The 24,849-nt window shown below is 42.4% G+C and overlaps 1 protein-coding gene across 1 annotated transcript; it reads left to right on the forward strand.

Moving 5' to 3' along the window:
* The first annotated feature begins 280 nt into the window (after positions 1 to 280).
* On the forward strand, positions 281 to 23,388 carry LOC130358172 (ligand-dependent nuclear receptor-interacting factor 1-like). Its single transcript, XM_056561033.1, has 3 exons — positions 281 to 416; positions 18,960 to 19,904; positions 22,079 to 23,388. The coding sequence occupies exons 2-3, from the start codon at positions 19,041 to 19,043 to the stop codon at positions 23,126 to 23,128; spliced, it is 1,914 nt and encodes a 637-aa protein (XP_056417008.1). The 5' UTR covers positions 281 to 416; positions 18,960 to 19,040; the 3' UTR covers positions 23,129 to 23,388.
* The last annotated feature ends 1,461 nt before the right edge of the window (positions 23,389 to 24,849 follow it).

A 24,849-nucleotide genomic window follows, 5' to 3' on the forward strand; every position in this document is an offset into this window, starting at 1 on the left:
GTGAGTAAAATGTATAATCCCTGTCCTGAGGGTGCAGGACCCTCCATACGTCAGCGAGTTGCATGTCGTGTAGTGTTCTTCGTATAGCCCTCAATTTGGAGTGGGAGATGTATGAGTGTCCCGTAGAGGTGTCACACGAAGGAAATAGCGGGAGGTTAAAATCGCCACATAAGATAATGGCTCCCTTAGCAAAGGCATGTAAGGCCTCTAAGGTGGAGTGTAGGAAGGAGACCTGTGCATGGTTAGGAGTGTAGACTGAAGCTATTGTAAAAAGACAACCTGCTATCGTGCAGTTGATAAAAAGGTACCTGGAATTGGGGTCGGTTTTTGTGGAAGTGATCTGAACTGGCAGAGATCTATGAAATGCTATGGATACTCCTTTCATCCTAGCCTCGGGATTGGTGCTGTGGGACCAGGTAGGAAAATATCTAGATGTGAGAGGTGGAATGTGGCCTTTCTTAAAATGGGTCTCCTGTAAGGTGAGAATGAGTGCTCTTTGTTTGTGGAAGGAATATAGCAGTTGGGCCCTTTTCTCGGGGGTGTTAAAACCCTGTACGTTCAAGGACGCTACTTGAAGGTCAACTGCCATTGTGTCAATGTAGAGTGTGGGTCAACGTACTCAGATGCCCAGGGGTTGCTCCACTGCCTGAACCGAGAGGCACTGCTCCACCGAAACATGTAGACCTAGAGGGGAGAGATGAAACTAAGAAGCTGACGCATACACACGACAGCATAGGTGCTATGGAGAGTGGCCATATGGGCCAAAATACTGCCAGTACCAGCATGGGTTGTAACCTATAGGGGGTAACGCGGAAGGCAGGACAGAGGGACGTCCAGCGGTCCAAAGGGCGTGTCATTTGGTCGTTCGTGCACAAAGAAAGTGTCTGGGCCAGGACCAGGTTGGTACACATGAAGCCATCCCCGCTGTACCAAACTAAGATTTATACACCTGTGTGTGACTAATCTACCCCTCCCCCTAGAGGTAGAGTGGAGAAAAGAAAAAGAGGTGAAAAAAAAGGCTGTTTAAAAGTCTAGCAGTTATCCCTCTATGTGCAACTTTAAGTACTCACACAAATCACTCCAGCTTCACAATTCACTCCAAATTTCTCTCTTTCCAAAGCCCACTCACAGACAGGAAAAGGAAAAACTAAAATTTGAATGGACATAAGTACTGAGACCCTTTACTATGACACCAGGATTTTTAGCTCTGGGCCTCCCATTTCTCTTTCTACACCTTTTTATACCTTGATTGGAGTAGCCTGTGATGCATTCAGCTGATTGTACAGGATTTTTGAAGACACAGCCCTGTCTATATAAGATTTCACAGCTGACAATGTATATCAGACACAAAACACAAAGCCATGTGGCGGAAAGGACTGCCTGTAGAGCTCAGACACAGCCCTGTCTATATAAGATCTCACAGCTGACAGTTCCCAACAGCTCAGTGGTCTCCATAATTCCTACATGGAAGAAGTTTGGAACAACCAGGACTCTTCCTAGAGCTGCAGATCAGCAATCTAAGTAATAGGGGGAGAAGGACCTTGGTAAGAGACATGACCAAGAACCTAATGGTCACTCTGGTCGAGTGCCATAGATCCTGTGTGCAGATGGGAGAAACTTTCAGAAGATCAATCATTACTGCAGCCGCCACTATCTAGGCATTATGGCACAGTAGCCAAAAAAGTATCTTCTCAGTAAAGGTCACATGAAAGCAGTCTAGAGTTTACAGAGAACCATATAAAGGACTTTCAGACTATGAGAAACAAGATTCTTTGGTCTGATGAAGATTGAAGCTTTTTGCCTCAATTCAAAGCATCATGTCTTGAGGGAACCAGGCCCTGCTCTTCACCTGCCCAATACCATCCCTACAGTGATCATGTCTGGGGGAAACCAGGTACTGCCCATCACCTGCCCAATACCATCCCTACAGTGATCATGGTGGGGGGCAGAATCATGTCTTGGGGAAACCAGGTACTGCCCATCACCTGCCCAATACCATCCTACAGTGATCATGGTGGGGGCAGCATCATGTCTGGGGGAAACCAGGTACTGCCCATCACCTGCCCAATACCATCTCTACAGTGATCATGGTGGGGGCAGCATCATGTCTGGGGGAAACCAGGTACTGCCCATCACCTGCCCAATACCATCCCTACAGTGATCATGGTGGGGGCAGCATCATGTCTGGAGGAGACCAGGCACTGCCCATCACCTGCCCAATACCATCCCTACAGCGATCATGGTGGGGGCAGCATCATGTCTGTAGTAAACCAGGCACTACCCATCACCTGCCCAATACCATCCCTACAGTGATCATGGTGGGGGCAGCATCATGTCTGGAGGAAACCAGTCACTGCCAATCACCTGCCCAATACCATCCCTACAGTGATCATGGTGGGGGCAGCATCATGTCTAGAGGAAACCAGGTACTACCCATCACCTGCCCAATACCATCCCTACAGTGATCATGGTGGGGGCAGCATCATGTCTGGAGGAAACCAGGCACTGCCCATCACCTGCCCAATACCATCCCTACAGTGATCATGGTGGGGGCAGCATCATGTCTGGAGGAAACCAGGTACTGCCCATCACCTGCCCAATACCATCCCTACAGTGATCATGGTGGGGGCAGCATCATGTATAGAGGAAACCAGGTACTGCCCATCACCTGCCCAATACCATCCCTACAGTGATCATGGTGGGGGCAGCATCACGTCTGGGGGAAACCAGGTACTGCCCATCACCTGCCCAATACCATCCCTACAGTGATCATGGTGGAGGCAGCATCATGTCTGGAGGAAACCAGGTACTGCCCATCACCTGCCCAATACCATCCTACAGTGATCATGGTGGGGGCAGCATCATGTATAGAGGAAACCAGGTACTGCCCATCACCTGCCCAATACCATCCCTACAGTGAAGCTGTGCCTCCTTTTTTCTTTATGTAGCTTGATGGAGGCTTGTCTTTTGCAGGGAAAACAGTTAGATCACTATCTTTTGCCATTTTCACATTATAATTTTTTTGCTGTTTTTTACAGCGTTCACCGTGTGGCATAAGTTGTTATGTATTTTTATAATTTGGTTTGTTATAAACGTAGCAATACCAAGTATGTATTGAGTTTTTTAAATTATTTTATGTTTTATACAAAAATGTATATATTTCTATGGGGGGGGGGGGGGGGGGGGGAGAAATCATAAATGAATGAATATTAGGTGTATGCAGTGCCTTATGGTTTGATTAGGCTTCCCTGGAGCAATTACTGTAATGTATGTAAATTGTACTGCTTTGTTGTTATATTTCTCTTCTGTATATGACCATGTAATGGCAGATGGTGCACTGGAGTTAAAGTGAATGTATCCTCAGAAAATTACCCATTGTTTGAAACAGGTTTTTATGTTAACCATATTTAAAAATATTTTGGTCATGTTATTTCTAGTTTTTTCCTGGTTTTCAGTTTTACTAGCTGTATTTCAAAATATTCCAGAAATGTTGCAGTTTCCACTCTCACCACTAGGCCTAAAACTGTCTGTGATGATAAGAAGGAGGCTGCGGGACAGTGATCTGTACAGCTTTACAGTGAGAGGTAACACCAGTATATTTAGAAGATAATAGATGGAGCTCACAGCTCAGCCTCCTCCTCCCTATGTATTTAGTGACAGAATCAGAAACAGGTGTGGAAAGGTCAAAGAGCATGTTCAGTAAGGTCTCCCATTCATGCGAATGGGACAGCTCCTGACTGTTTTTGCCTATGTCCATGGGGCTTGCAGTAAAGCTTGTCTCTACATGTAAAGAAAAATACATATAAAAAGCCAACAATAGTTCATATGTGCGAGCAATGCAAATAAAGTGAAACCAAAGTAGTAACCCTCAGAAAGTGCAACATCAAAAGATTATTGAATTACTGAATAATACAAAAATGGTCGCCTTGTGATCACTGAGGGAACAATAAAGTCAGAGGTAAATGGAAACATTTTACAGGAGACTGTAAGGGCGGCTGTCCGTGACCTCAGGCTAAAGAAATGGGTGTTCAACAGGACAATGACCCAAAGCAAACAAGGAAATCAACAACATGACATTAACCCTATGGAGATGCTGCGGTCTGACCTAAAGGGGGCGTTGTACACAAAGCATCTCATAAATACTGAGGAGCCAAACATATATTTCCAGTAAGGAAAAATCTAGAATTCCTCCTTAAGGGTAATCAGCAGCATATTTTACGCTGCAGATCCGACGGTGACCTGACCCATAGTGTGTCTCCAGCTGTTGCCACCTCCTGGCCTGATCGCAGCGTCAATCCGCCGATCCGAGCAGCTACACAGGGGCCTGCGAGTCGCCGCGGGCATGTGCGGTGTACTCAGACATTGCGGCTGCTCTGGTAACATTCCCATGTACAAATCCAAGGAATACTAGAGGGTTTACTTACTTTTCTCCCTGCACTGTAAATGTTTACTCAGTGTGCTCAAACCAGTGTGCAGATGACATTTTATTAGTGATTAATGAAGAAATCCGAAAAATTCCTACTTTTCTTGCACAATATATATATATACATTTATCATTGGACTAATTGGACAGCAGCCTAATAATGTCTGCACCTACTGATACAGAGCTGGTGTATATATTTCATAAGACATCTCTGGTGCAGCCTGCAGCCATGTTGTTTGGGAGTGAAGATCTTGTTGCCTGGCTCTCGGTGAGTTCTCGGAGGACTCCAGTGTCGAGGGAATCCTCTGTTTTCCTCACATTGGTTTTGGCACAGTTGTCAGCATCGTACCTGTGCAGCAGATCACATAACTGGGTGGACCGGTGTAGTCTCAGAGCTGTGGGCGTGATGAGGAGGAAGTGTTTACACTGATGTCTTATTTTCGCTTTTGCAGGGGATCGGTCATAAGGGCTGAGGAGGAGGATGATGTAAGTAATCATTATATTACTATACGTCCCTGTGGTGGGCCACGGGGGTGCGATGAGGTGTATGGGGCAGATGTTGTAGCCCAGGGGCCGATGGTATTAATCCCTAAATGTTCGTGACGCCAGGGCGTGGTTTTACCGAGAACCACCCGAATGGTAGTTCCGCTAGTCCTAGTTAGGCAGGACAAATAAGAGTCCAAGGCCAGGTCAGGGTTAATGGTAGCTTTGCTGAGGTAGACAGATGGTCCAGTCTAGGCCAGGATCCCAGAGAGGTGACCAGTTACACCGGGGACCTTGCAGCTTGCTGGGACTTGTAGTGACTTTAACAGACTTTAAGACAGCCACAATGACTATAATAGACTTGACTTGACTGTAAGTAGTGACAGCAGACAGAGATGACCTGACTTGTGGCTGTAATTTAGGTTGAGACCCCCAGATGTGCTGGACACTGACCCTGAGACGTCTGGACTGGACTTGACCTCAGCAGAAAGTGAATCACAAGAGAGATTGTAGAACCTCCCCGGAGCAAGGAGCCCATAGGCTAGCTGCAGGTCACCTGGTGCTCTCTGGGTAACAAAACATGTGACCTTAACATGTGACAACCATTATCATGTGATCAATAACCATGTGACCATATCAAAGGTCCTTTACACATAATATACAATTAATTACATTATGGGGGTACAGTGCAGGTGAGCCCCGGGGACGTGCAGGGACTGAAGCTGATAGGACTGTGAGATGCATATCCCGTACTGGGACATCACAGTACACTGTATATGTATCCTACAGGGTACGAGCACAGTGCAGAGGATAAGTCTCTCCTGGAAGGATGGATGGATGAAAGACATTGGGAGACATGTATCAATAATGTTGTAGCAATGTGTGATATTATGTATGTTTTTTTGCGTCAAATGGAGCATATTTGCGCCAAAATTATCAATTGTCGTAGGCAAGTTTGTAATTTTGGCACAAATGTAGCCCTACAAAACGCGTAGACCCCAGAATTCCAGGCAATAAATCTGACTTTGAGACATTCTATTGTTGTAGCTATTTTCTCTGTCACTTTATTCTTGGTGTAGATTTGCGCCTAAATGAAGGTATTTGCGCCTAAACTTGCGCCAAATCGAAAAGTCGCAATTAATGAATTCCAGACCAAAGAATGATTGTAACTGAAATCACGACTAACAAAGCGAAATCAGTGATTTTGTTCTAAACCATTTGGCGCAATTGTTTGTCGCAAAAAGTGACATAAAAGGAAATTTGAGACAAATCACAGTAAAAAAAAAACAGGGTAAAATCCTTCCTACATACCCCCCATTGTCCTAGAATTTGTCCTTCAATCATATATCTCTGTGAGGGAAAATTTCAGTTGCATAATCAAGTGGGGCCTATAGTGGATCTGTAGAGAATGCTGGTGTCCCAGTACCAATGGCCTATAGTGGATCTGTAGAGAATGCTGGTGTCCCAGTACCAATGGCCTATAGTGGATCTGTAGAGAATGCTGGTGTCCCAGTACCAATGGCCTATAGTGGATCTGTAGAGAATGCTGGTGTCCCAGTACCAATGGCCTATAGTGGATCTGTAGAGAATGCTGGTGTCCCAGTACCAATGGCCTATAGTGGATCTGTAGAGAATGCTGGTGTCCCAGTACCAATGGCCTATAGTGGATCTGTAGAGAATGCTGGTGTCCCAGTACCAATGGACTATAGTGGATCTGTAGAGAATGCTGGTGTCCCAGTACCAATGGCCTAGAGTGGATCTGTAGAGAATGCTGGTGTCCCAGTACCAATGGCCTATAGTGGATCTGTAGAGAATGCTGGTGTCCCAGTACCAATGGCCTAGAGTGGATCTGTAGAGAATGCTGGTGTCCCAGTACCAATGGCCTATAGTGGATCTGTAGAGAATGCTGGTGTCCCAGTACCAATGGCCTAGAGTGGATCTGTAGAGAATGCTGGTGTCCCAGTACCAATGGCCTATAGTGGATCTGTAGAGAATGCTGGTGTCCCAGTACCAATGGCCTATAGTGGATCTTTAGAGAATGCTGGTGTCCCAGTACCAATGGCCTATAGTGGATCTGTAGAGAATGCTGGTGTCCCAGTACCAATGGCCTATAGTGGATCTGTAGAGAATGCTGGTGTCCCAGTACCAATGGCCAAGCTACCATCCATAATAAGTTGTCATGTGACTGACAAAAGGTTCTTCATATTGCATAAATGTGTATGAGGTCCTGGAAGTTTATTTTAAAGGTATTTATTGCATGTATTTAGGTATTAAAAAAGTGTAAAGGGTTAACTTTTCTGTATTTACTGTCTCTAGATGAATGATGCTTTGGTCACATGATCAAAAGTTGCAGGAGAGGTCCCTAGACCAAATTCCCCTTCCAGGAGATAGGGTGGAACCCAACCTGTCAGTAACCTGGCCCTGATAGCATCTCCTTGCCCCAGCCTGGCATAAATACTCCTAGGCCACATGTTTTCTACCTTCATGCTGTGAGGATAAATTGCTTAAAATCTTTTTTTTTCATATCAACTGGCTCCAGAAAGTTAAAGGGGTTCTCCGCTGCCCTGCCTTCCGGAGCTCCGCTAGCAGCGTCCGGAAGTTTATTACTCCGAACGCTGTGTGCGGGCTTCCGTGTTCGAGGCTGCCCCCTCGTGACGTCACGCCCCCTTCCCATAGACTTTCGTTGAGGGGGCAGGCGTGACGTCACGAGGGGGCGGGCGTTACATCACGAGGGGGCGGCCTCGAACACGGAAGCCCGCACACAGCGTTCGGAGTAATAAACTTCCGGACGCTGCTAGCGGAGCTCCAGAAGGCAGGGCAGCGGAGAACCCCTTTAAACAGATTTGTAAATGACTTCTATTAAAAATCTTAATCCAACCAGTACTTACGAGCTGCTGAAGTTGAGTTGTTATTTTCTGTCTGACCACAGTGCTCTCTGCTGACACCTCTGTCTGTCTCAGGAATGGTCCAGAGTAGGAGCAAATCCCCATAGCAAACCTCTCCTGCTCTGGACAGTTCCTGAGACAGACAGAGATGTCAGCAGGGAGCACTGTGGTCAGACAGAAAATAAGAACTCAGCTTCAGCAGCTGATAAGTACTGGTAGGATTAAGATTTTTTTTTTTTTTATAAAAGTTATTTACAAATCTGTTTAACTTTCTGGAGCCTGTTGATGTGAAAAAAAGAACAGTTTTTCACCGGAGTTCCCCTTTAAGATCTTCATCTCCAAGAAGGAGTTTTTTTGTTTCTTTGTTAGAGAGAAGAAGGCTAAACAAGGGTCCCTCTGCAGTACACTTATCTCTTCATTGGCTTCCGGTCAAAGTCACGTTATTAAAAGTAGACAACTATAGAAGTGGTGGTCAGTAGAGGGTTCTGTACTGAAGGGTGAGCAGAGAGGCAGCATAGAGAGAGGTGAAATGTAAATTCCTTCTATATCATCTTTCTATTCCTTCTCTAAGTACCGCATCAGTTTTACTGGCACCATTAGAGGAGGGAGCGAAGAGTTAGGCAATAACTCATCTGCTTGGTTCAGATGTTGAATTTAGGACCCCCTAAGGCAGTGTTTCCCAACCAGTGTGCCTCCAGTTGTGGCAAAACTACAACTCCCAGCATGCCCGGACAGCCGTTGGCTGTCCGGGCATGCTGGGAGTTGTAGTTTTGCCACAGCTGGAGGCACACTGCCCTATGGAAAACAAATTTGAAGAACAAAGGACCAGTATTAAAGGGGTTATCCAAGAAAAAACTTTTTTTTTATATATATATATATCAACTGGCTCCAGAAAGTTAAACAGATTTGTAAATTACTTCTATTAAAAAAAATCTTAAACCTTTCAGTACTTATGAGCTTCTGAAGTTGAGTTGTTCTTTTCTGTCTAAGTGCTCTCTGATGACACGTGTCTCGGGAACCGCCCAGATTAGAAGCAAATCCCCATAGCAAACCTCTTCTAAACTGGGCGGTTCCCGAGACACGTGTCATCGGAGAGCACTTAGACAGAAAAGAACAACCTTAACTTCAGAAGCTCATAAGTACTGAAAGGATTAAGATTTTTTAATAGAAGTAATTTACAAATCTGTTTAACTTTTTGGAGCCAGTTGATATATATAAAAAAAATAGTTTTTTTCCTGGAATACCCCTTTAAGGTAAAAGATAATGAGAATAATTTCTTAGTATTCATACAGACTCAATCACTACTATTGTGGATGGGCTGGTGGGTGAGTTTAAAGAGGAAATAACATCACATATGTTTCCTGACTTAAAACCAAACATTTCATAGTTTTGTACACAGCTTAAATGATTCTCCAATAAAAAAAAAAAAAAAAAAATTTAAAGGGGTACTCCGGGGTACTTTTTTTTTTTTTTTAAATCAACTGGTGCCAGAAAGTTAAACAGATTTATAAATTACTTCTATTAAAAAAAAATCTTAATCCTTCCAGTACTTATTAGCTGCTGAATACTGCAGAGGAAATTCTTTTCTTTTTGGAACACAGAGCTCTCTGCTGACATCACGAGCACAGTGCTCTCTGCTGACACCTCTGTTCATTTTAAGAACTGTAGAGTAGGAGAAAACCCCCATAGAAAACACATATGCTGTTCTGGACAGTTCCTAAAATGGACAGAGATGTCAGCAGAGAGCACTGTGCTCGTGATGTCAGCAGAGAGCTTCGTCAAGCTGTCAGCAGAAGTTAGTTGACAGGTGCCACGCCTCCTTAGTCCCATATCCCAACACATCAACCAGCCCCCTCTGGGGTGGTTGTTTGACAGGTACTACGCCCCCTCCCCATGTGTCCCAACTACGCCCATATGCTGACCCAGCTTTCCCACAACCCCCACCAACAACTGACATCATATTACTATGGCAGCTACATACCCCCCCCCCCCCCCCCCCCACACACACACACTTATTAGATACACACATTAAAGGGGTACTTTTTTTTTTATCAACTGGTGAAAATTAAAAAATCTTTATCCTTACAGTACTTGTCAGCTGCTGTATAATAAAGAGAAAATTATTTTCTTTCTGAATTTCTTTTCTGTGTGCCCACAGTGCTCTCTGCTGACACCTCTGTTCATGTCAGGAACTGTCCAGAGCAGAAGAAAATCTACATAGCAAACCTCTCCTGCTCCGGACAGTTCCTGACATGGACAGAGGTGTCAGCAGAGAGCACTGTGGGCAGATAGAAAGGAAATTCAAAAATAATAGAACTTCCTCTGTAGTATACAGCTGCTGATAAGTACTGGAAGGATTAAGATTTTTATGTTGAAGTAATTTGTAATTTACAAATCTGTTTAACTTTCTGGCAGAAGTTGATTTAAAAAAAAAAATGTTTTCCACTGGAGTACCCCTTTAATGAGCAGAAAAATACAGAATCCGTAGATTGTTTATTTAGTTATGAGCCCCTTTATACCACATTTCTATTTATGCCAAAGTAAATTAATCATTCACAGCCGACCATTATTCCCTATAGCAATTTACAATAGGATTTTTTTACTACGCGCTACATTAAAGGGGTACTCCGGTGAAAACCTTTTTTCTTTTAAATCAACTGGTGGCATAAAGTTAAACATATTTGAAAATTACTTCTATTAAAAAATCTTATTCCTTCCAGTACTTATTAGCTGCTGAATACTACAGAGGAAATTCCTTTCTTTTTGGAACACTGATGACATCACGAGCACAGTGCTCTCTGCTGACATCTCTGTCCATTTTAGCAACCGTGCATAGCAGATGTATGCTAAGGGCAGCATGGTGGCTCAGTGGTTAGCACTGCTGCCTTGCAGTGCTGGGGACATAGGTTCAAATCCCACTAAGGACAACAATAAATAAAGCGTAATTATTATTATAATAATGTCAGCAGAGAGAACTGTGGTCGTGATGTCATCAGAGAGCATTCCAAAAAGAAAAGAATTTCCTCTGTAGTATTAATTAGCTAATAAGTACAGGAAGGATTAAGATTTTTTAATAGAAGTAATTTACAAATATGTTTAACTTTCTGCCACCAGTTGATTTAAAAGAAAAAAAAAAAGGTTTTCACCGGAGTACCCCTTTAAATAATACTAACACTAATTCACAGACACACACAGCTTATTCACTATATTGTAAAAAAAATAAAATAAAATAAATAAAAAAAATCAATTCACAGGCACACTGCTATATTTTTAAAAACCCTAAAACTACTAACCTTTATTAGGGGAAGAAGTATATATGGCGTGCTAGTCCGGGGCGAAGAATCTTTCTGAATGAATAGTTTGGACTTTGTGTAATGGAGCCCATATTGTGACAAAGCAGTCGTGATTAAACTGCGTGGATTTCTATGTGTATTTCTATACAGACGAGCCTGGACATGTTTTTTTGTATTGATGCCCACATTGTGAGGTAGTTGGCGGGGAAAAAAATTGCGTAAATTTCTATGTGCAAACTTGCCAGGACATGTCTGAAAGCTCAGGCCTGCCAGCCACCCCCCATATACAATGCCCATCATCGGAAATCTAATGGACCAGTAGTGCAAAGTTTACAAAGCTTTATTGAACAGATAAAATAATACATACCGTATTTTTCGCCGTATAAGACGCACTTTTTCTTCCCCAAAACCGGGGGGAAAAAGTCGGTGCGTCTTATACGGCGAATACACACCTATCGCGGCGGTCCCTGCGGCCATCAACGGCCGGGACCCGCGGCTAATACAGGACATCACCGATCGCGGTGATGCCCTGTATTAACCCTTCAGACGCGGCGATCAAAGCTGACCGCCGCGTCTGAAGGGAAAGTGACACTAACCCGGCTGTTCAGCTATCTCACCGCGGCGTTCCGAACAGCCCGACTGAATAGCCGGGTTAGTGCTTACAGGACACCGGGAGGGACCTTACCTGCCTCCTCGGTGTCTTCTCCGTTCAGGGATCCCCTGTATGGCCGGCGCTCTCCTTCCTCGTCATCACGTTGTCGCGTACGTGCGTCGGCGTGCGTAACAACGTGATGGCGGCGACAGAGAGCGAGGATACCCGACCGGCAGCAGAGACGTTCCCGGAGCGACGGGGACACGGCGACAGCGATGGAGCGACATCCAGGGCAGCGGTGACGGGTCCGGAGCGGCGGGGACACGTGAGTATTACCTCCTATGCAGTGGTCTTCAATCTACGGACCTCCAGATGTTGCAAAACTACAACTCCCAGCATGCCCGGACAGCCAACGGCTGTCCGGGCATGCTGGGAGTTGTAGTTTTGCAACATCTGGAGGTCCGCAGGTTGAAGACCACTATTGGGTTCAAAATCTTTATTTTTTAAGATTTTGCCCCTATAAATTGGGTGCGTCTTATACGCCGGTGCGTCCTATAGGGCGGAAAATACGGTAAGCCTTATAAACTAGATATAATAAAATAAGACATTTTTGGTTTTGTGCATTACAAGTATAATGATATTTAATTACAAAACAACATATGACATTAATATTCATAGGCCCTGATTTACTATTGTAATCCCGACATGTTTTGTGTGGTTGTGCGTCAGAATCGGGAACATTGCAGCAGAAATTCTGTCTAGTGAATTCTGTCTTAAAGGGGTACTCTGGTGGAATTTTTTTTTTTTTTAAATCAACTGGTGCCAAAAAGTTAAACAGATTTGTAAATTAATTCTATTAAAAAAATATCTTAATCCTTCCAGTACTTATCAGCTGTTGTATACTACAGAGGAAGTCATATAGTTATTTTCTGTCTGACCACAGTGCTCTATGCTGACACCTCTGTCTGTGTCAGGGACTGTCCAGAGCAGGAGCAAATCCCCATAGCAAACTTGCTCCGGACAGTTCCTGATGTGGACAGTGGTGTCAGCAGAGAGCACTGTGTTCAGACTGAAAAGAACTCCAACACTTTATCTGGAGCAATACAGCAGCTGATAAGTACTGGAAGGATTAAGATTTGTTAATAGAAGTAATTTACAAATCTGTTTAACTTTCTGGCACCAGTTGATTAGAAAAAAATAGTTTTCCACCAGAGTACCCCTTTAAGGTACATTCCCACACGGCGTATTTGCTGCTGCGTATTTTATTTTCCCTGTTGAAGTCAATGGGTAGGAAAATACGCAGCACCAAATACGCAGCAAAATACGCCACGTGGGAACGCACCCTTATTGTGACAGAATTGAAAAACCCAACAAACTATCCATTTTACTGAGAAAACCTGAAAAGGGGGGGGCGTGTCTGTCAGGAAAAAGGGGATGTGGTCACAGAAAAGGGGCGTGGTCACAGAAAAGGGGCGTGTCTGTCAGGAAAAGGGGATGTGGTCGCAGAAATGGGGCGTGGTCATATTAAAGGGGCATGGTCACAGAAAAGGGGTGTGGTCACATTAAAGGGGATGTGGTCGCAGAAAAGGGGTGTGGTCACAGAAAAGGGGCGTGTTCCCGGCATTTTCACAAAAGGACTACATATTTACTAAGGTTTCCACAGAAAATGTGGTGGATTTGAGCTGAGGAAAACCCGACAGATCAGAGAAGGTGTAAAAATAAAAAGCAAAATGTAGGGAAAGCTCAGGAAATACCGTGGAAAAACCCACAAAGAAACCTACACAACACTCAGTAATCAGGGCCATGGTGTTCACAGAGTTACCCAGGCAGTTTGTCTTTTTTTTAGGAATTAAGCGTCCTTGTGTAAGCACCCGTGGGGTAGAAGGTGTAAGATGTATTCGTCTTTTAGGGGTTGCGGCTCCTGTAGGATCATTTACTTCCATGTTTATTCCATCGAGAATCTCTCTAGTGCTTGACTTACCCACCACACTAGACGGTAGAAATGTTTCCCATCCGGGGGGTATTTTGTTCTTGAGCAAACCAATAATTTGTTTTGTATTTCGCACCAAGTCCACCATATTAGATCCAAGAACCACCTTAACCCCTTAACGACGCAGGACGTTTATTTACGTCCTGCGCCGGCTCCCGCGATATGAAGCGGGATCGCGCCGCGATCCTGCATCACATCGCGTCGGTCCCGGCGCTCATCAACAGCCGGGACCCGCGGCTAATACCACACATCGCCGATCGAGGCGATGTGCGGTATTAACCCTTTAGAAGCGTCGGTCAAAGCTGACCGCCGCTTCTAAAGTGAAACTGAAAGTGACCCGGCTGCTCAGTCGGGCTGTTCGGGACCGCCGCGGTGAAATCGCGGCGTCCCGTACAGCTGATCGGACACCGGGAGGGCCCCTACCTTCCTCCTCGGTGTCCGATCGACGAATGACTGCTCCGTGCCTGAGATCCAGGCAGGAGCAGTCAAGCGCCGATAATGCTGATCACAGGCGTGTTAATACACGCCAGTGATCAGCATAAGAGATCAGTGTGTGCAGTGTTATAGGTCCCTATGGGATAACAATGATCAGTATAAGATATCAGTGTGTGCAGTGTTATAGGTCCCTATGGGATAACAATGATCAGTATAAGATATCAGTGTGTGCAGTGTTATAGGTCCCTATGGGATAACAATGATCAGTATAAGAGATCAGTGTGTGCAGTGTTATAGGTCCCTATGGGATAACAATGATCAGTATAAGATATCAGTGTGTGCAGTGTTATAGGTACCTATGGGATAACAATGATCAGTATAAAAGATCAGTGTGTGCAGTGTTATAGGTCCCTATGGGATAACAATGATCAGTATAAGATATCAGTGTGTGCAGTGTTATAGGTCCCTATGGGATAACAATGATCAGTATAAGAGATCAGTGTGTGCAGTGTTATAGGTCCCTATGGGATAACAATGATCAGTATAAGAGATCAGTGTGTGCAGTGTTATAGTCTCCTATGGGACCTATAACACTGCAAAAAACAAGTAAAAAAAAAAAGTGTTAATAAAGGTCATTTAACCCCTTCCCTAATAAAAGTTTGAATCACCCCCCTTTTCCCATAAAAAAATAAAACAGTGTAAAAAATAAAAAAATAAACATATGTGGTATCGCCGTGTGCATAAATGTCCGAACTATAAAAATATATCATTAATTAAACCGCACGGTCAATGGCGTACGCGCAAAAAAAATTCAAAGTCCAAAAAAGCGTATTTTGGTCACTTTTTATACCATTAAAAAAATGAATAAAAAGTGATCAAAAAGTCCGATCAAAACAAAAATCATACCGATAAAAACTTCAGATCACGGCGCAAAAAATTTGCCCTGATACCGCCCTGTACGTGGAAAAATAAAAAAGTTATAGGGGTCAGAAGATGACATTTGTAAACGTATAAATTTTCCTGCATGTAGTTATGATTTTTTCCAGAAGTGCGACAAAATCAAACCTATATAAGTCGGGGATCATTTTAACCGTATGGACCTACAGAATAATGATAAGGTGTAATTTTTACCGAAATATGCACTGCGTAGAAACGGAAGCCCCCAAAAGTTACAAAATGGCGTTTTTTTCCGATTTTGACGCACAATGATTTTTTTTTCCGTTTCGCCGTGCATTTTTGGGTAAAATGACTAATGTCACTGCAAAGTAGAATTGGCGACGCAAAAAATAAGCCATAATATGGATTTTTAGGTGGAAAATTGAAAGGGTTATGATTTTTAAAAGGTAAGGAGGAAAAAACGAAAGTGCAAAAACGGAAAAACCCTGAGTCCTTAAGGGGTTAAAGGGGTATTCCAGGCCAAAACTTTTTTTTATTTATCAACTGGCTCCGGAAAGTTAAACAGATTTGTAAATTACTTCGATTAAAAAATCTTAATCCTTCCAAGAGTTATTAGCTTCTGAAGTTGAGTTGTTGTTTTCTGTCTCCGATGACTCACGTCCCGGGAGCTGTGCAGTTCCTATGGGGATATTTTCCCATCATGCACAGCTCCCGGGACGTGACATCATCATTGAGCAGTTAGACAGAAAACTTCAGAAGTTAATAACTATTGGAAGGATTAAGGTTTTTTAATAGAAGTAATTTGCAAATCTGTTTGACTTTCTGGAGCCAGTTGATAGATATAAAAAAAAGGTTTTGCCTGGAATACCCCTTTAACCTTGTAAATAAATTCACCTTTATCACTCCACACCGTAACGTCTTTGTTCTGGAGCGTTCTGCTTAAAGGGGTACTCCGCTGCTCAGCATGTGGAAAAAACTGTTCCGAACCCTGGAGCCGACATCGGGAGCTAGTGACGCCATAGTGGAGTACCCCTTTAACCTTGTAAATAAATTCCCCTTTAAAAATAGTTCTGCATTTCTTTTAAACCGGGGGTTGACATTATTTACAATTTCACATCATTCACATCATCGTTTTTATCAGTAGCGGTATTTCTCAACTGTTGAGGACCAGGAGCAGGTAGGATAATAAAGGGGTACTCCGGTGGAAAACTTTTTAATTTTTTTAAATCAACTGGTGCCAGAAAGTTAAACAGATTTGTAAATGACTTCAATTAAAAAAAAAATATTAATCCTTCCAGTACTTATTAGCTGCTGAATACTACAGAGGAAATTATTTTCTTTTTGGAACACAGAGCTCTCTGCCGTCATCACGACCACAGTGCTCTCTGCTGACACCTCTGTCCATTTTAAGAACTGTCCAGAGTAGGAGAAAATCCCCATAGCAAACATATGCTGCTCTGGACAGTTCCCAAAATGGACAGAGGTGTCAGCAGAGAGCACTGTGGTCATGATGTCAGCAGAGAGCTCTGTGTTCCTAAAAGAAAATAATTTCCTCTGTAGTATTCAGAAGCTAATAAGTACTGGATGGATTAAGATTTTTTTAATAGAAGTCATTTACAAATCTGTTTAACTTTCTGGCACCAGTTGATAAAAACAAAAAAAAAAAAAAAACGTTTTCCACTGGAGTACCCCTTTAAATTTCACAGGGAGGACTGGGAAAGACAAGTCTCTTGGGGGGGGGGACAATATCGAAGTAATTTTTGATGTGAATAAAATTTTCTTATATAATGCGTGGATGACCTAGAGGATACATTTTTGTGTTGTTACAAATAGGTAGAGATTGGGAAAATCGCAGAAGTGCATCGTCTCCCCGTCGCCCTTTATGGTATTAGTTCTGCCGCCATAAAGAACATCACAAGGATCGAGCGGGGCTGGAATTTCATTTTAGAATGTTTTTTTTAAGCATTTCATTCCACTAATGCTCCCACAGCACACGTACTACGTACCTACAGCTCTATAGATGGCGGGTTTTTTTTTCATTAAAAAAGTGGCTATAGTTGGTATTTGTAACAGTATTTGTATCATTTTCATTATAAGAAGTGGGGCAGCCATATAAAACAACCCTGGAACTCAAAGGTTATGTCTTGTCCATCAACTTGTGCCCAACCATCTCAAAAATGTTGGCCAACCCGCTTTTTCCCGCATACTGAATGACAATGCGTTACATTCATGAGCCAATGAAGAGCAGGGGAAGAGAAACACTTTTTGTCTTGTGATATTTGTCTGCAGGTACGATGGTAATTTTGAATAAAATCAAAATAAAAGCATAAAATCACATATGACACTCATACAATTACAAAATGACTATAAAGAGTAAATAGAGAAAAACTACTCACGTTTTGCTCAAAGATAGCGCTTCGTAGTAGAGACACTGGTGCTTTGTGGTGCCAGTAAGTTAAACAGATTTGTAAATTACTTCTATTAAAAAAAATATGAATCCTTCCAGTACTTATTAGCGGCTGTATACTACAGAGGAAATTCTTTTCTTTTTGGATTTCTTTCCTGTCTGACCACAGTACTCACTGCTGACACCTCTGTCCATGTCAGGAACTGTCCAGAGTAGAAGAAAATCCCCATAGCAAACATATGGTGCTCTGGACAGTTCCTAAAATGGCCAGAGGTGTCAGCAGAGAGCACTGTGCTTGTGACAGAAAAGAAATTAAAAAAGAAATTATTTTCCTCTGTAGTATACAGCAACTAATAAGTACAGAGTGGGCCATATATATGGATACACCTTAATAAAATGGGAATGGTTGGTGATAACTTCCTGTATGTGGCACATTAGTATATGTGAGGGGGGAAACTTTTCAAGATGGGTGGTGACCATGGCGGACATTTTGAAGTCGGCCATTTTGAATCCAACTTTTGTTTTTTCAATAGGAAGAGGGTCATGTGACGCATCAAACTTATTGGGAATTTCACAAGAAAAACAATGATGTGATTGGTTTTAACATAACTTTATTCTTTCATGAGTTATTTACAAGTTTCTGACCGCTTATAAAATGTGTTCAATGTGCTGCCCATTGTGTTGGATTGTCAATCCAACCCTCTTCTCTATATACTGCTATATACTACTATATACACCGCAGGAGAAATGCTAGCACAGGCTTCCAGTATCCGTATACACTGCTATATACTACTATATACACCGCAGGAGAAATGCTAGCACAGGCTTCCAGTATCCATATACACTGCTATATACTACTATATACACCGCAGGAGAAATGCTAGCACAGGCTTCCAGTATACACTGCTATATACTACTATATACACCGCAGGAGAAATGCTAGCACAGGCTTCCAGTGTCCGTATACACTGCTATATACTACTATATACACCGTAGGAGAAATGCTAGCACAGGCTTCCAGTATCCGTATACACTACTATATACTACTATATACACCGCAGGAGAAATGCTAGCACAGGCTTCCAGTATCTGTATACACTGCTATATACTACTATATACACCGCAGGAGAAATGCTAGCACAGGCTTCCAGTATCCGTATACACTGCTATATACTACTATATACACCACAGGAGAAATGCTAGCACAGGCTTCCAGTATCCGGAGTTTCAGGTGCTACAGAATGGGCAAAACAAAAATGTGAACAGGACCCTCAGTTTACGCAGAAGATTTTGTTCAGTGATGAGGAAACTTTTATGTGAATGGTGAAGTTAACAAACAAAACCACGGCTATTGGTCTGACACTAACCCACATTGGAAAGATCCCTCAAAGACTGTTGAAACACAAAAAATTATGGTATGGTGTGGTATATGGGGTACAAAGATAGTGGGGCCATTCAGGGATGAAAATGGCTGGCCTCATGTGGTTCTAGTTCTCTTGTTGCATGCATGTTTTCAAAACCATCCTATCTACTATCTATTCTTCTCCATATCAGGCCCCTCCTGGCATGCTGACTTCTGAAGAATCTAAACTGATGGGGATTTTTTGAGCATTGCTAATTGAACCCAACAAAAATATGGCGACCATTTCTCATATTACTCCATCTGAAAAGCCTGAAGTTTCTGATTACTACTTTCATATTCCTGAAAATGCAGAAGTGAAAAGAGTCCCAATCTCTATGTTGTCTTCTTCGGTTCAGCAGAGAATAACGCGCCTGGGTGACTGCACTGACTTCACCAATGCTCCTTATGTAATAGTTGTGTCACCGATTACGAAGCAAAAGTTCCCGAACAGCCACATTGCAAGAATGACAGCAGCCAAGGAAGAGGCTGAACGTTGTCAGGTGGCATTAGGTGACACGGGTCAATCATCTGAAGAAAGGGCATCTCCAAGAAAACCAGACAAATGGATGAGGAAAGACCATGAGACTTATTTGGTGCCCATGAAATGCTGCAAAGACATTGCACTGACCATACTACAACTGTCCCAAACAGGCAATGGGGAGAACTCAAGTCTAGAGAGCGAATTACCAAACATCAGTGACTCCCTCATACTTAACCTACAGGTGATCAAGATGAAAGCCACCGCTCTGTGCATGTACAAAAACATGATGTATTTACTGCCAGAAAGCATAAAGAAAAATGGAAGCAATGGAAGAAATTACTGTCAGGAAAACGTGGAAAAATCTGAAGCCCCCGAATCCCAGCCAGGGGCCGAAATGAGCAGTAAGAGCGAACGCAGAAAGAACGGACTAGGCTGCGTGACACTACGCAAATTCTCCTTTCTACAGCAGCAACATCATAGATTAAAGGACATTGTCAATGGGAAATCTGCATCGGTTGTAAAATTGCAGAATGAGGACAGATGGGACCGACCAGCAGGACAGAAATCTACCTGTGCCAGTCCATCCTCAAGACCTTCAACTGAAAACGATCTACAGGTAAACTGTGGTCTTATGTATATAATGTCACACCTACAACTTTCTATTGTATGCTAGTTGCAAATTTTGGCACTAATCCCATTGTGAACCAAAAATTCTAGTTTTTTTTTTTTTTTTTTAAATCTTTCAACTGAGTTGTCTTTAGACCAAAGGGACACTTGGTAACAGTGTAAATTTTGTTAATTTATTTATTTGACTTGGTTTTCAGAATCTTCTTTATTCTATTAGACAATCAGAGAATATTATAAACAACTTACAATGTCTATGTATATATGAGCAAGACCAGGGGTGTAGAGGCTACAGGGGGCTTCAGAGGTAGCAGCCACATCCATCCTGGTATCTGTGGAAACCCATATCCTTGTCCCTCCTACTGTGTGTGAGAAGACTAGTATTTTACATTCCTCAACCCTGAAAGAAGGAAAAGTCATGGAATTATGGATAGACATGATAAAATAGAAACAAAATATTTAATACCTTTTGATTTAAGTAGTGTGAGCACCATGGAGAATGAACACGCACTTACACGCCTTGGCGTCCTATCAATGAGGTTAATAATGGTTATAGATATGCTATGCTATTGCTTTCTAGATCTTTATTGATTTGTACATGGCTGGCCCATAGATCATTCCAACTGGCTTGTGTTCATCTCGTATGAGATGTAAAAAAAAATAAAAATAAAATGTTGTTATGGGATCCACATATATTGTACTATGCAGTGTACACTGACCATTAAAACCACTGACTGGAAAAGTGATTATTATGGATTATCTGGTGGCAATGGTGCCTTTCAAGGGAAGGGGTATATTAGGAGCGAGTAACCAGTCAGTTCTTGTAGTTGATGTTGTAAGACGAAAATGAACACGTTGAAGGATCTGGGAGACTCTGGCAATGACCAAATTGTGATGTTTAGACGACTGCGTAAGAGCATCTCCAGAATGGCCAGTCTTGTGGGGTGTTTCCAGTATATTGTGCCTACCAAATGCCTCAAGGAAGGACTGGGGGCTGAAGGTTAATTAATGTGTGTAGAGGTAAAAGCTATCCCATCTGGTCCGATCCCACAAAACAGCCATTGTAAAGCAAACTGTAAAAAAAACTTCCTGCTGTCTAAGACAAAAAGGAGTTAAATTACATAGGGCATCGCAGGTAGTTGTTTATAGGGCCCCATAACTGTACACCGGTCAGAGGGCCCATTCTGGACCTAATCCATTGCTAAAGGGTGTCTACAATGGGCACATGAACATCAGAACTGGAGTATGGCGTAATGGAGGCACCTGGTCTGATAGATCCCGTTTCCATCATTTGGAGAGATGGGTGCCTGTAGGTAATTTTCTTGAGGAAGAGATGGCACCAGGATGTACTATGGGACTACCACATGCTGAGGGAGGCAGAGTGATGGCAACATTCTGCTTGGAACCTTGGGTTCTGGCATCATGTGAATGTTACAAACAAATTGCAGTACCTCACCTAAGGTCATGACACTTATGGTGGTTTCAGGGGCGCTCACCTGGACTTTGTCTCGCTGTAATAAGGGCAACCATTATTGCTGTAACATACAGGTCCGGTCCTACTCCAGTGTGTGCCGTTTCAACCACCATTATTGTCCTCACCTAAAGTGAGTTAATGCAATTTGAAGAGTTTGGAATACAGGGTCCAATCCTGGCAGCACAGGTATCAGCATATTCAGCTTTTCACAAGTACATGATTGATGTTACTGTGAAATGTGCCACCTACCTAACTATTGTAACTTCATGGCAGCAGGCCCCCTAATGGCAGTGACCTCTTTAAGCAGCATCATGCCCTGGACACATTGAAAAAACCTGTTCAGCAAGGAAGAACATGACAAAGAGTTCTGGGGGTTGACTTGGCCTTCAAATTTCTCAGATCTCAATGGGAACAAATATCTGTGGGATGTGCTTCAGAAATAAGTCTGACCTATGGAGGCCACATGTCACAAAATACAGGATCTGATGATGATGATGTCTTGGTGTGGGTATCACAGGACATCTTCACATTTCTGTGGATTCCAGTCTTTAAGGGGTCTGAGTACCAGGGTAGTAGGAGGTGGTTTTATTATTACAACTGATCGGTATATATGTTAAACAATATGAATCAACAGGATGCTATAGTATAAATTTTGTAACTGTTTCTCCATCTGATGTCTCTTTCTTCTCCAGATTTCTTTTTTGGAACATTCAGGAAGACACATTAAAAGAAAACTGTCATATATTGGCAACAGTGAAACTCTAGTAAAGAAAATTCATATAAGTGGTTCTGCCAAAAAACAAGACTCGCCTGCAGCAAAGAATGCCTTTACCCATTCTCATCTGCCAACCCTTTTACCATCTTCAGGTTCTGCTTCATCACTAGCTTGTCAAGAGCCTCCACCTTCATTCTTCTCAACAAACTTGACTCAAAGTGTAAAACAAACTGATCGTGAAGGACTCTGTCCTTCCAGTCTACTGTGCAGTAAATTTCCAGCTATGGTTCCTGCTTCCCTGATATCTGACCCAAGCTGTGAGGATAATAGCCGGCTCAACACCAAGTCCAGTCTGGGTTTGTCAACATTTACAACAAGTACTGAAGACAGTCATGAGCCAGATGAGACTCTTCTGCATCTTGAACCAGTGTCCAGTCCATCGTTATCAGGGTTTAGCACAAGTTCTGAAGACAACCATGAACCCGATAAGAGTCTTCTGTGTCTCAAACCCATATCCAGTCCATCGTTGTCAGAGGTCAGCACAAGTTCTGAAACCAGCCATGTGCAAGATGAGAGTCGTTCGGGTCTCAAACTCAGGTCCCACCAAACCTTGTCAGGGATCAGCTCGAGTTCTGAAGACAGCCATGAGCCCGATAAGAGTCTTCTGTGTCTCAAACCCATATCCAGTCCATCGTTGTCAGAGGTCAGCACAAGTTCTGAAACCAGCCATGTGCAAGATGAGAGTCGTTCGGGTCTCAAACTCAGGTCCCACCAAACCTTGTCAGGGATCAGCTCGAGTTCTGAAGACAGCCATGAGCCGGATGAGACATTGTCTTCTGGTGGATCCTCTTTGATTAATCATTTACAGTCTGAGCTTGCCTTGTTTCCTGACATAGATGAAACAACCAGAGACGAGAGGGCTCAGAGACTTCTTGACCGTGTGAGAGAGTGTGAAAAAATAGTGGAGGATATGCGGGAAAAAGAAAAATCTGAACTAACATTTCTCAGTAATATATTTTATAACTAAATGTGTTGATTAGAAACTCCAGCTACCCGATTGGTTCGGGTGTCCACCCATTGGGGTTGGGATGGTTTCAGTGGGTGTACTGTGAATTTGAGTTGGAGGTAATGACTGTACACATGTTTATTGCATCTTTTATATACTGCTTTACTTTTTATATATACTATATACTTCGAAATTTCAATAAAGTTTGCTACAACAACAAAATAAAATTAATTGGCTAATCTCTCATTTGTTTTTCAGAAGGAAATAGAATATTGGTGCAAACTTTTACATTTCCTGTATAGGTGTATTTGACCTCTGATCCCGAAAGTGGCACAATTATCAGAGATAACTCTGGTCCTGAACGTGCCATTAGAACGTTTTCCCATTTATTATATATATATATATATATATATATATATATATATATATATATATATATATATAATAATGGGTATCACCATGTCCAGAAATGTCAAAGCCATTAAAACAGGACATTATTGATCCCGCATAGTAAATGCTGTTTAAGAAAAAAAAAACAACACTCAATGCCAGACATGCCATTTTTTGGGGGGTCAAATCACTTCCCACAAGAGATGTAACCAAAAAATTGTATGGTTCCCAAAATGGTTCCTATGAAAACTACAGCTCATATAAACCCTCACATAGCTCTGTAGACTGAAACATAGTTAAAAAAGCTTTTTTGATAATTTTGTTTTTATTACATGTCATTCTTACCTTGGAATAAACACTTAAAAATGGTGATTGAAATGTTTTTTTATTTTATTTGAAGAGTACCTGTCATATCCCACCAAAAAAGTTACATTACTCAACACCTAATCCTGCTCATGAACATATACTTTTTATGTGTCTAGCACCTTTTTTCTCTCACAAATACCTTCTATCTGTTGCTCACTTGGTTTGTCATCCTGTGCTCTGGGGGGGGGGGCATGGGGGTCCTGTGCTGATAGGACAGGAGAGAGCACAGTCCCCCCTTCACTATCTGGACTTTGTCTATGCTTGTTCTTCAGCTGCGAAAAAGATCATGCTGCAGCCGGACAGGATTACGTTTTTTCTGGATAGTATGGGGACAGTATAGAAGTATATTAGAAAGGTTTTGCCAAGATGTAAAACATATTAAAAGTTTTTGTATCTGACAGTGCCCATTTAAGTTCAAAAATTTTAAGAGTAAAAGAGATTAGGTAAAGACATGAGGTAAAAATGTGAGGTAAAGGTGTGAGGTAAAGATGTAAGATAAAGGTGTGAGGTAAAGTTATTAGGTAAAGAGATTAGATAAAGAGATGAGGTAAAAATGTGAGGAAAAGGTGTGAGGTAAAGTTGTGATGTTAAGTTTGAGGTAAAGGTGTGAGATAAAGTTGTGAGGTAAAGATGTGAGATAAAGGTGTGAGGTAAAGTTATTATGTAAAGAGATTAGATAGAGATGAGGTAAAAATGTGAGGAAAAGGTGTGAGGTAAAGTTGTGATGTTAAGTTTGAGGTAAAGGTGTGAGATAAAGTTGTGAGGTAAAGATGTGAGATAAAGGTGTGAGGTAAAGTTATTAGGTATAGAGATTAGATAAAGAGATGAGGTAAAAATGTGAGGAAAAGGTGTGAGGTAAAGTTGTGATGTTAAGTTTGAGGTAAAGGTGTGAGATAAAGTTGTGAGGTAAAGATGTGAGATAAAGGTGTGAGGTAAAGTTATTAGGTATAGAGATTAGATATAGAGATGAGGTAAAAATGTGAGGA

Source organism: Hyla sarda, chromosome 2 (genome assembly GCF_029499605.1).
Source record: "Hyla sarda isolate aHylSar1 chromosome 2, aHylSar1.hap1, whole genome shotgun sequence".
In the NCBI taxonomy this organism is placed as follows: Eukaryota; Metazoa; Chordata; class Amphibia; order Anura; family Hylidae; genus Hyla; species Hyla sarda.

Excerpts from the sequence above, each read along its gene's own strand:
- LOC130358172 (XM_056561033.1), top strand. The coding sequence starts at position 19,041 with ATGGCGACCATTTCTCATATTACTCCATCTGAAAAGCCTGAAGTTTCT. Across the intron at positions 19,905-22,078 it reads CAACTGAAAACGATCTACAG|ATTTCTTTTTTGGAACATTC; the intron begins GTAAACTGTGGT and ends TTTCTTCTCCAG.